The sequence below is a fragment of the Odocoileus virginianus genome, unplaced genomic scaffold, assembly GCF_023699985.2.
Source record: "Odocoileus virginianus isolate 20LAN1187 ecotype Illinois unplaced genomic scaffold, Ovbor_1.2 Unplaced_Scaffold_10, whole genome shotgun sequence".
Taxonomy (NCBI): domain Eukaryota; kingdom Metazoa; phylum Chordata; class Mammalia; order Artiodactyla; family Cervidae; genus Odocoileus; species Odocoileus virginianus.
The window spans coordinates 807,544-819,896 of record NW_027224272.1 but is presented as its reverse complement, the minus strand read 5'-3'; the positions used below and the strand labels follow the sequence as shown (position 1 = coordinate 819,896).

The 12,353-nt window shown below is 37.8% G+C and overlaps 1 protein-coding gene across 1 annotated transcript in view; it reads left to right on the top strand.

Annotated features, from left to right (window-relative positions):
• Positions 1 to 12,353, top strand: part of CFAP47 (cilia and flagella associated protein 47) — a 491,580-nt gene that overhangs the window by 239,679 nt on the left and 239,548 nt on the right. Inside the window, exons 40-41 of the mRNA XM_020881679.2 lie at positions 794 to 880; positions 11,638 to 11,708. Coding sequence (XP_020737338.2) covers positions 794 to 880; positions 11,638 to 11,708 — 158 coding nt within the window. The remainder of the gene's footprint in view (positions 1 to 793; positions 881 to 11,637; positions 11,709 to 12,353) is intronic.

Below are 12,353 nucleotides of genomic sequence, written 5' to 3'. Positions count from 1 at the left end.
CTAAGGCTTGGAAGATAGCATATTCATGTTTGTACTTTCCAGTACCTAGTCCTACACCTAACATGTAATGGGGTCTCCATAACTGTTTCTTGAAGGAATGACCTTTTTTATATAGGAAGGACTGAATTTCTGTTTGATTCCAGATGATGGCATAATTATCAGCGCATTGATTTTACTAGGTACCCAAATTTTGTGTCCACTCCTAAGAGAAATATTTCTCTTTTCTAGGCATAAGATTTTTGTTGTTGTCTAGTTGCTAAGTTGTGTTCAACTCTTTTGTGACCATGAACTGTAGCCCACCAGGCTCCTCTGTCCAAGGGATTTCCCAAGCAAGAATACTGGAGTGGGTTGCCATTCCCTCTTCAGGGCATCTTCCTGACCCTGGAACCAAACCCACATCTCCTGCATTGACAGGCAGATTCTTTACCACTGAGCCACCTGGGAAGTCCAGATTGGAAATTATTAAATATGTATAACTCTGACAGTGTATTATGGTCAATGAATAATTTCCTCTTTCTTTTTGGAGTATAATTTGGTTGGTCATTTTTGCTCTTAAGTTTCCTTCTTATGAGAATTCAGTGTTAACTTTACATATAAAAATATCATTTTTTTACCTATTTCCATTCAACATCTTTTATTTCTAACATGTTTTGAGTTACTGAATGAGAGCACATGAACTGTTTGAACTGTAACTTATTCTGATTCTAATTATATTTTATGATAGATGGAAATGATTTACAGGAAGAATGTTTTGTGGTCATCTGAGTCATAATCCTTTTTTCATGTATTTTAGTGTCATTCTGGTGGAATCCTCAACATTTATCTCTTTGCCATCCCAATTAACTGAAGTTGAAGAATCTGTTGACTTCTTGAACCACGGGTAAATTTCTGTATATGCGCTGGATTATCTCAGGGAAAAAATTTGAGAAATTAGCCTTCAAGTAAATTTGTTACATAATTACATAGTAGTTTCCATTTACTTGAAATATTTATATTATATTTTATATATTATTTATATTATTCACACTGTTATTCTCTTTATGTATTACTAGGTGTATGGACATGAAAATTGAATACATGTGCACTTTATTAAATACAATAGATTCCCATTATTCATGGTATTTATGGTATATAAAATTGCCACAAACAGTAAGTGAGTATTGCACTGTTCCTCTGAGGAGAAATATATATAACCATATACATTGTAATTATAAATCCTAAAAACAACCCAACCTGGTAGATTCTACTTTCCTTATTTTACACGGAGAAAATAAAGTTCAGAAGTGTTAAATGACTTGCCTGAGGCAGTCCCACTGACAGGTGCCAGAGAGGGTTTTAAACCCTGTCCTCCTACCTCAGAGCTAGAGCAGCTTGCTCTTCTGTACTTCTGTACTGCGCCCCACTGTCTCCATCCTCTGCTCATCTAAGCTGGAGAGCAGAAACAAAAAAGCCCAGTGTCACCTTGTCTGACCTCAGCTGGAATTTTCCACCACTCTACACATGCCCACGAACAGTTGGAAAAGTACCAAGAGTATTGACTTTGGGGTTCTAAATCAGTTTTAGTGAGAAGATGAATCTGCAAGTTTGGGATAGGTGGCTCGTGAAGATTGACTGTATTTAAGCTTATTTGATTCATGTTATAAAGTCTGTATTTAGTTTAGAAAGGAACTTTGACTTCTCAGTAGAGAAGCAGATATTTTTAAAGTTAGATTGCCTTATATGTCTCATCGGCTTTAAACTATAGGATAACTATTTGAAGTGAAGTAGAATAAAACAATGTTATAAAGGTTGAAGAAAGCCAGACAAAAAAAAAATGCAGGTTTCTATTATAGAACTGCATGTATATGTTGACCTTTACTATGGTGGTGTTAGTTTATTTTATACCATTGTCTCTGTGTAGTGCTTGGCAGCATCAGTGTCATCCTTTTAGATGCAAAAACATTCCAACTGGCAAGGATTTGGCAATGTTGATATCATAGGAATTCCAGTCATAAAGTCATCAGAACCATTAAAATGATTGTGCAGATCTTACTCAGATTAAAATGAATAGTGTGTTTTCCAAAGTGAATTGTATTACAGCCAATCATTTTGGAAGATCATAAGCATTGCATTTATTATAAAATATTTGATTTTTTTCCATTGGTTTATATTCTGTGAGAAAAATTGATAAGGAGAAAACATTTTTGTCTGACAATTTGTTTTGTTGGATGTTAATTTCATAACTTAACTAAGGCATTCAAAGTCATCCTTTCTCATTTTGCTTTGTTGTTGTTTTAGTTGCCCAGTTCTATACAACTCTTTGTGACCCCATGTACTGTAGCTTGCCAGACTTCTCTGTCTATGGGATTTCCCAGGGAAGAACATTGGAATGGGTTGTCATTTCCTTCTCCAGGGGAAATTTTATTTAGTGAATGATAAAATATGAATTAATGCATTGATCTCTAAGGCAGCATTATAAATATCATAGGAATGTATTATAGGCATTTATGTTAATTTCTTTGTAGCATGAAATGCTACTTTTAAATGCTTAAAAAACTTCAGTAAACAGTTCTCCTCCTGAAATTTTTTTCAATCCATTGTTTCTTGATCAAGAAGTTGCTTTGTGGTCACAGATTTTGCCTGAATGGCTTTGAAACAATTTATTCACATTAATTGTGAATAATATCAGTTCAGTTCATTTCAGTCACTCAGTCGTGTCCAACTCTTTGCGACCCTATGGACTGCAGCACGCCAGGCTTCCCTATCTTTCACCATCTCCCGGAGCTTGCTCAAAGTCATGTCTGTAGAGTCGATGATGCCATCCAACCATCTTATCCTCTGTCGTCCCCTTCTCCTGCCTTCAATCTTTCCCAGCATAAGGGTCTTTTCAAATGAGTCAGTTCTTTGCATCAGGTGGCCAAAGTATTGAAGCTTCAGCTTCAGCATCAGTCCTTCCAATGAATATTCAGGACTGATTTCCTTTAGGATGGACTGGTTGGATCTCCTTGCAGTCCAAAGGACTCTCAAGAGTCTTCTCCAATGCCACAGTTCAAAAGCATCAATTCTTTGGCACTCAGCTTTCTTTATGGTCCAAACTCTCACATCCATACATGACTACTGGAAAAACCATAGCTTTGACTAGATGGACCTTTGTTGGCAAAGTAATGTCTCTGCTTTTTAATATGCTGTCTAGGTTTGTCATAACTTTTCTTCCAAGGAGCAAGTGTCTTTTAATTTCATGGCTGCAGTCACCATCTGCAGTGATTTTGGAGCCCAGGAGATAAAAACAGGACACTATTTCCATTGTTTCCACATCTATTTGCCATGAAGTGATGGGGCTGGATGCCATGATCTTTGTTTTTTGAAGTATTTATAGGATTCTAATTAAACTAGAGCCAGTTCTCTAAGAAATGCTATAGATATCTGTGAGCAGAAGTAACTCAAAGTTAGATCCTTTTAATGAAAAGCAAAAGTGAGTCCACCTTCATAATTTGGAACACAGTTTGGAAATTCTGTATCCCAATTTTACCATGACTTTTTCATACAGTGTTCTGAAATGGTTTTAGTTAAACCTAACATTCCAGAATTATTGAAGCCATAGATTCTCAAGCTTAAGGTAAAGATATCTTTTTTTTATGTTATGCTTCTCAAATCAAAAGCAAAACTGAACAAGTATGAAAGCATTTATAATTCAATTTTGAAAAGGAAGGAAACTTTGGAAATACTCATCCAAAACAATTCCAGCTCAGCCTGAAGTATCACTTAAGAAGTTTGTCTACCACAGTCTCAAACTTTATTGATCATTGTTTCCCATATAGACTCTTCCATTTGTATTTATAACACTGTACTGTCTTAATTCATATTTCAAAGCTTCCTGTGAGAAAAGAAACATAAGGATGCAGTGACATTGAGCACTAGGTCAGGGAGAGCAAGCGTAGTCAGGCTTTGGCAGATTAGCTCTCAAAGAAAAAATTAGAGCTGCTAGTTTAAAATACTGCATATTTACTCCTGTGCATCTCTGTCAAGACTGTCTCCCAGACCAAAAGCAAGGGTGAGACTTACAAAGGCTAAAGACACACAATTTCTCAAGGAAAAGGGCTGGTCGTTGGTATGTCATTTCAGCACTGATATGGACAGCTGAGCTGCTAATTCATACATTGAGTTGTGATCAAATCGTCTCAAATTCATCAAAGAGTCTGCTCCTCTGACAATTCAGAACAGATTTATTAGAAGCATTGCTGTAGCTCCTTCTGGGGTCCTGATGGCTTGCTCTGTGGCCTGGTCTCTAGGTCTAATCATCCAATTAGCTTATGGAGATTTTTTAAAACACTTTTTTATTCTCTTATGTTATATATGTTACATATGTTAAGAGAACAAAAAAAGTGTTTTAAAATCTCCATAAGCTAACTGGATTTTTTTCCCTTAGTTCTTATAAATATTCTTGTTTTTCCTATTTTAGTGCACACACTGCACTTCCCCACTAATGTTAAAACTCTGCATGAACACATAAATGGCATATGAGAAGTGCTGACTGTTTTTTCAAGTGGTAGCTTTAAGACCCAGTGAGTAATATTTCCTGTCCCCATTCCCTGCTACAATTATTAGAGAGGCACATTTAGGAATGGAGGCCTCCTTCACCAAGGAACTCTGAGTGTATCCTCTCCACCTAGAATGGACATGTATTGTGAGCAAGAAGTAAACTGTTGTGTTAATCCACTGAGATGTGAGGTTGTTAACTATAGCATGACCTAGCACATACTAATGGATGCTCTTCTTCAGAGCCACTTCAGTTAATGTCTCCCCACATGATAAATAATCTCTTCTCAAATGAGACATGAAGTACTGAAATTATCTTTCAGGTGGCGTTAAAAAAATGATTTCCTGTTAAAAATTTTTTAAAAATGTTTCCGTAAACTACTCTTAAGCAATGCATACATATAAAACAATACATTTGAAAGCACATGCATGCGGAAACTATATTCATCACATATTTTGCTTTATGGGAACATGATCCATGAGCACAAGTAAGAGCAGTTAAGAAATTTTTATTCTAATTAAATCCCAAGAATTATCAGAAAGAATCAGGACAGGAGACTGATTTTAGTCACACTAAAATTGAGTGATAGATAGATCAGCAGTGCTCAGAAAGGAGCACTTTGTAAATAATTTCCTTCAGTGATATGACTTGCTATTTTTTCTAGAAGCGTTGAATTATTTATCACTCAATAGATTTTTACTAAGTGGCACCTGAAGCATTTTTCTTAGTACTGGAGAAGTATTGGGATAAATAAGTCACAGATCTGGCCCTAAGGTTGCCAGCCATCAAGTAGAGAAGAAGAAAAAAAAATCTTGAGTGCATTCAGTAGTATGTGTTATACTGAGAAAATAATACATACACACACACACACGTGTGTGTGCATGTGTTCTATGAGCTGATTGGCAAGGAGTATCACTGTGTAGATATTTTTGTGATTTATATGGAAGAGAAGACACTGTTGGAGAAAAATGAGGTCCTGGTAACTTTTCCCATGCATACACCATGTTCTCCTTTATCATGTACAGATTGGGATCTGAAATAATAATACGATCTGATGGCCAGAATCTGGAACAAGGGGAGAACTCTCCTACAAGTGTAGAGGGATCATGGGAAGAGGGAATAGCAGAAGCTTTGGGGGAGTAGGGGACAGTCAGGTGAGGGGAAACCACCAGGGAAGCCCAGACTTACAAGGCATTTGGTTATAAATATGGACTACGGGGTTAGCATAGGAAAGTGTGAGCTCAAGTTGAAGAGGTGTTGAAGTGTTTACCATTCTACTTTGTACTCATTTCTTATAGAGTACTTTGCATGGCAGACCATGTACTCTGTGAACTTAGGGGTTTCATCATTCGTCCTTGTTCCTAGAAGAGTTAGGCCCAGAGTAGCCAATCCGAATGAAATAGGTCCCGGTAGAGATATCTTTCTGAGTCCTGATTCTGGCCCAAAAATCCCCCCCAAAAGCTGGGGTTTGGAAAGCCATGATTTTTAAAATATTTCATTCTACTACACTGAATAATTAGTAACAGACTTCGCCAAGTCTGAAGGAGAGTGGGGTGACTCAAAAGCCAGACATATATACTAAGAGTAACAACCTGCCGTGATCCTCTCGCTCTAGATTGGGATTTCATACCTGGTTTTAACGTTTTCATGCTCTTTGGCAGTCTGATGAAGCCTATTCTATTTCAAAAAATAGTGTTTTTACAAACACATAAAATAAATAACAAGGATTACAGAATGCCTTAATCTCCCTGGGCTACCATAACAAAACACCACAGAATGGGTGGCTTAAACAACAGAAATTTATTTTTCATCGTCCTGGAGACTGGAAAGTCCAAGGTGCCAGCAAGTTAAATTTCACTCTGAGGCCTCTTCTTTTGGCTTAACTCACTGTGTGCTCACATGACCTCTTCTTCGTGCACACGTGGAGAGAGAGGGTGAGCTCACTGGTCTCTCTTCTAATAAGGATGCTAGTTCTTTCTTATTAGAGCCCCATCCTTATGGCCTCATTTAACCTTAATTTACCTTACAATATGCCCTATCTGGGCTTCCCTGGTGGCTCAGTGGTTAAGAATCCACCTGCAATGCAGGAGACACAGGAGACATGGGTTTGATCCTGGGTCAGGAAGTCCCCTGGAGGAGGGCATGGCAACCCACTCCAGTATTCTTGCCTGGAGAATCCCATGGACAGAGGAGCCTGGTGGGCTATAGTCCATAGGGTCGCAAAGAGTTGGACATGACTGAGGTGACTGAGCATGCACGCATGCCCTATCTCCAAACACAATCATTTTGAGAGTTAAGACTTCAACATAGAATTTAAGGGTGATACAGTTCAGTCCATAGCACAGAGGAAAGTAATAGTCTAGTAGAGTACTGTATCACAATATTTGAAACTTGTGGTATATTAAAACATATACTTCATTAACACGATGCATAGTAACACCTACTGGTAGAGATAACTACCACACTTTAAAAGTAGCAGTGAAAATAAATAATAGCTAAATATATGTGCAAGAAGTGAAATGTGATGTAAAGATGTACAGCTAATACTACTGTGATTTGATTTCAATTGCTATTAAGAGTCAGTGGGCATAATGGTGGAAATCTTTTCCCCATTTAAATTCACAGATCACTCTCTCTTTGTATGACAGGTTAGCACCCCTCATTTTAGATACTTCTCAGCTATTCAGGAGCCAAAGTTGTACAAAAAGCATCAAACATTCTATTTTAACTGCCCCCCACATGGCCATGGGATCTGATTTTGATCAACTCCAGGACGCATGGAGGATGGGATGAATCTAAAAATTGATTATCTTATATTCCTTTCTGTAAGTCATAAAAACTAGACTTGGACCAGAGAATTTGCTGCTTGATTTGGATGTAGCCCTGAATGCCAGCCCAGAAGTATGAAAGCTTATAAGAAAGATCTTCCTTCCCTGATAGAGAAACTTGAGAAGGAAGTTATTCTTGGAGCTGATTTATTCATGCTTTGAGTCCCTTGTAGCTCAGCTGGTAAAGAATCCGCCTGCAATGTGGGAGACCTGGGTTCAATCCCTGGGCTTGGGAAGATCCCCTGGAGAAGAGAAAGGCTACCCACTCCAGTATTCTGGCCTGGAGAATTCCACAGACTGTATAGTCCATGGGGTTGCAAAGAGTCGGACATGACTGAGTGACTTTCACTGACTAGAAGCAGTTCAATGTCATTTTGATTATTTGAGCTTGAAAAGAGCTATATACCACTATTGCAGAGGAAAATAGTGTGCCATCCCTTTCCACCTGATAAATATTAATAGGTTCCACACCCTGACTTTAACCCATTACTAAATTAGCAGAAAATATTCCATTACTTGACTGACAGTTTCACATGATGTACCCTGTATATAAGTTAAATAAGCAGGGTGACAATGTACAGCCTGACGTACTCCTTTCCTGATTTGGAACCAGTCTCTTGTTCCATGTCCAGTTCTAACTGTTGCTTCCTGACCTGCATACAAATTTCTCAAGAGGCAGGTCAGGTGGTCTGATATTCCCATCTGTTTCAGAATTTTCCACAGTTTATTGTGATCCACACTGTCATTGATCAGGTAAAGTAGAATTTTCCTTAGCCAGATTATTTTATTAAATTATTTTCTTATGTCTCTGAATTAATCATGATAATTATCAGCTTTACAAGCAAGTCCATCAAATTCTTAGGTCTGTAAAATGTTTTATGTATTTTTATTGTAAGTAATACAGGTAGCTCAATTTTTATGGTTTTGAGATTCTTCTTTGTGGATAAGGCAGCTCTTTGATTTGTTCAAAAGGCACCATCATTAGCTGTTCTCCAACAAAATAGGTAAAGAAAAGAAAAAGGAGATGAAGCCCAAATTGCTCTGCTTTTCTATTCACAGTGAAAAAAAAAACACAAAAAAGCACATGACTGAAGGGCTAGTGATTGCATGTATTGAACAAAATGAGGTTTGTAGATTATCTAAGGATTTTAATGAGACATTCTACCCAGAACTCCATTAGCAAAGAGATGGCATTGTAGTGGTACATTGAGAAATAAGCTTTTTTTTTTTCATTGTTCTTTCCACTCTTTGTATAGTCTCTGTTATAAATGCTGAAATATCTATCTACTATGTCTATCATAACCTTCAGGTATCTATCAAGTGCTCAAATTACATAAAAGTATTCAATGTTCATGACATTGTACAGGAAATAGGAATCAAGACCATCCCAAAAAAAAGAAATGCAAAAAAGGAAAATGGCTGTCTGAGAAGGCCTTACAAATAGCTCTGAAAAGAAGAAAGCGAAAAGCAAAGGAGAAAAGGAAAGATATACCCATTTGAATGCAGAGTTCCAGAGAATAGCAAGGAGAGATAAGAAAGCCTTCCTCAGTGATCAGTGCAAAGAAATAGAGGAAAACAATAGAATGGGAAAGACTAGAGATCTCTTCAAGAAAATTAGATACCAAGGGAACATTTCATGCAAAATGGGCTGGATAAAGGACAGACATGGTATGGACCTAACAGAAGCAGAAGATATTAAGAAGAAGTGGCAAGAATACACAGAACTGTACAAAAAAAGATCTTCACGACCCAGATAATCACAATGGTGTGATCACTCACCTAAAGCCAGACATTCTGGAATGTGAAGTCAAGTGAGCCTTAGGAAGCATCACTACAAACAAAGCTAGTGGAGGTGATGGAATTCCAGTTGAGCTATTTCAAATCCTGAAAGATGATGCTGTGAAAGTGCTGCACTCAATATGCCATCTAATTTGGAAAACTCAGCAGTGGCCACAGGACTGGAAAGGGTCAATTTTCATTCCAATCCCTAAGAAAGGCAATGCCAAAGAATGCTCAAACTACTGCACAATTGCACTCATCTCACACGCTAGTAAAGTAATGCTCAAAATTCTCCAAGCCAGGCTTCAACAGTATGTGAACTGTGAACTTCCAGATGTTCAAACTGGTTTTAGAAAAGGCAGAGGAACCAGAGATCAAATTGCCAACATCCACTGGATCATCGTAAAAAGCAAGAGAGTTACAGAAAAATATCTATTTCTGCTTTATTGGCTTACTATGCCAAAGCCTTCGACTGTGTGGATCACAATAAACTGTGGAAAATTCTGAAAGAGATGGGAATACCAGACCACCAGACCTGCCTCTTGAGAAACCTGTATGCAGGTCAGGAAGCAACAGTTAGAACTGGACATGGAACAACAGACTGGTTCCAAATAGGAAAAGGAGTACGTCAAGGCTGTATATTGTCACCTTGCTTATTTAACTTATATGCAGAGTACATCATGAGAAATGCTGGGCTGGAAGAAGCACAAGCTGGAATCAAGATTGCTGGGAGAAATATCAATAACCTCAGATATGCAGATGACACCACCCTTATGGCAGAAAGTGAAGAGGAACTAAAGAGCCTCTTGATGAAAGTGAAAGAGGAGAGTGAAAAAGTTGGCTTAAAGCTCAACATTCAGAAAACTAAGATCATGGCATCTGGTCCCATCACTTCATGGGAAATAGATGGGGAAACAGTGGAAACAGTGGTTGACTTTATTTTTCTGGGCTCCCAAAATCACTGCAGATGGTGATTGCAGCCATGAAATTAAAAGACGCTTACTCCTTGGAAGGAAAGTTATGACCAACCTAGACAGCATATTGAAAAACAGAGACATTACTTTGTCAACAGAGGTTTATCTAGTCAAGTCTATGGTTTTTCCAATGGTCATGTACGGATGTGAGAGTTGGACTATAAAGAAAGATGAGTGCCAAAAAATTGATCCTTTTGAACTGTGGTGTTGGAGAAGACTCTTGAGAGTCCCTTGGACTGCAAGGAGATCCAACCAGTCCATCCTAAAGGAGATTGGTCCTGGGTGTTCATTGGAGGGACTGATGTTGAAGCTGAAACTCCAGTACTTTGGCCACCTGATGCAAAGAGCTGACTCATTTGAAAAGACCCTGATGCTGGGAAAGATTGAGGGCAGGAGAAGAAGGGGACGACAGAGGATGAGATGGTTGGATGGCATCACTGACTCAATGGACGTGGGTTTGGGTGAACTCTGGGAGTTGGTGATGGACAAGGAGGCCTGGCGTGCTGTGGTTCATGGGGTCGCAAAGAGTCAGACACGACTCAGTGACTGAACTGAACTGATTAAATGTTCTTTTAAAAAAAAGAAAAAAGCATATTGCTAAAACTGCTAGTCAGAATGCCTGTGAGTAGAACAAAGCACAGAATAATGGCTAGATGTGGTAAATAACCTTATTAAGAGTCTAGTGTAAAGAAAAGAAACTGTTTGTAGAAAAGGAATGGATATGGTTGTAACAACATTCCTTAAAAATAGTATATTTTTACAGCTTCAAATTCATAGAAATCACCTGGCAAGGTGAGAAAATATAATTTTTTTATATTCTCAGAAAAAAGTCAAGCAAACAATATCTTAGATCCCAGATACTAATTGACAGCAAAATAATCGTGTATACTAAGAGGAGCAAATCGGAGGAAATTGATGGGTCATGGAAGACATGGAGATTTGCAAGGGAGGCACTTGCTTCGGGCTGTGATTTGCTAATTAATTTGCAGAAATACAACACAAGATTAAACAGCTGTCCAAGTCTCCTCCTACCTGTATGAGAAAGAAGCAAATGTGCAATTAGCTTAGAGAAGATAATTTTTTCAAGTTCTAGAACCATTTTTGGAGAGACTACCTATGTAGTCCTTAGTTGAGATCACCTACTTTGAAGTATCAGGATTTGAGTTTTTATTATTATCATATGTTTACTACTCTACAGTATTTGTAAGCAAAAAGAAATTGTTTTTACCTTTTTTTAAAAAAAAACAGCAGTGGTGAGCTACAATATTGTAAAGTAATTAGCCTCCAATTAAATAAATAGATAAATTTTTAAAAAGCAGTGGTGAAAATATGGATGATTGTTAGTTTCCTTTTCATGTTTTTCTTATTTTTTAAATTCTAAAACTATATAAACATACAAATGATCCATGAAGTACATTTGTGATTTTCACCTATCATGTTGTAGGTGCCCATGATTTTTAAGGAAGTTTAAGATTGAATTAAGATATAGAGTATTATTTCCGAGTGTCATTGATGTTCTTTTCCTATTTCCTTATGATAGTGTTGCTGTGAATAGCAGTGGATGTGATATTGCTGAGGGCCATCCCCAGGACCCAAATGCTTTAAAAACCTGTGAGTGCTACAATTACAAATATTTGTTTTCATGTCTTATTTTTATATACTGAGCATAATATGAAATGAAATATTCAATAAGTAGTGGTCACAACTATAGACAGAGCAGCAAGCCCTGGGGCTTGCTGGCCACATGGGAGCTTGAGGTGTTGGTCCTCAGCCTTTTCTGCTCATGACCCTTTGGGAAACTGTTCACGTCTTGCTTTTTACTGCTGAGTCTTAGTTTCCTCACCTGTACGTTAAAGGTATTTCAATAAATGACGTTTATGTTTCTTTTGGCTTATTCTGAACTGTTTAAACCAATTGGGGTGACAGGTATCACCATGTTTAAAATGTTAAGGAGATGACAGATTTACTGTGTTTTATGAAATAACTAACCATACATTTAGAAAATGTGGATAGAATAATGGATATGGGGCTGTTGTGGTGCTCTCTAGCTACAGAACAAAGCACCCCAAATGTAGTGATATTAAACAATGAGAATGCCTTATATTATGATCTCTCACACTTCGGGGGTCACTGGCCTCATCTAGGTGACTCTTGCTTGGGGGTCTCTCAGGCAGTTGCAGTCAGATCAAGAGTGGGACTGTTGTTCTGGATGCTGTTCTGATGTGACCTGTCTATGTGGCCTAAGTTTCTTTACAG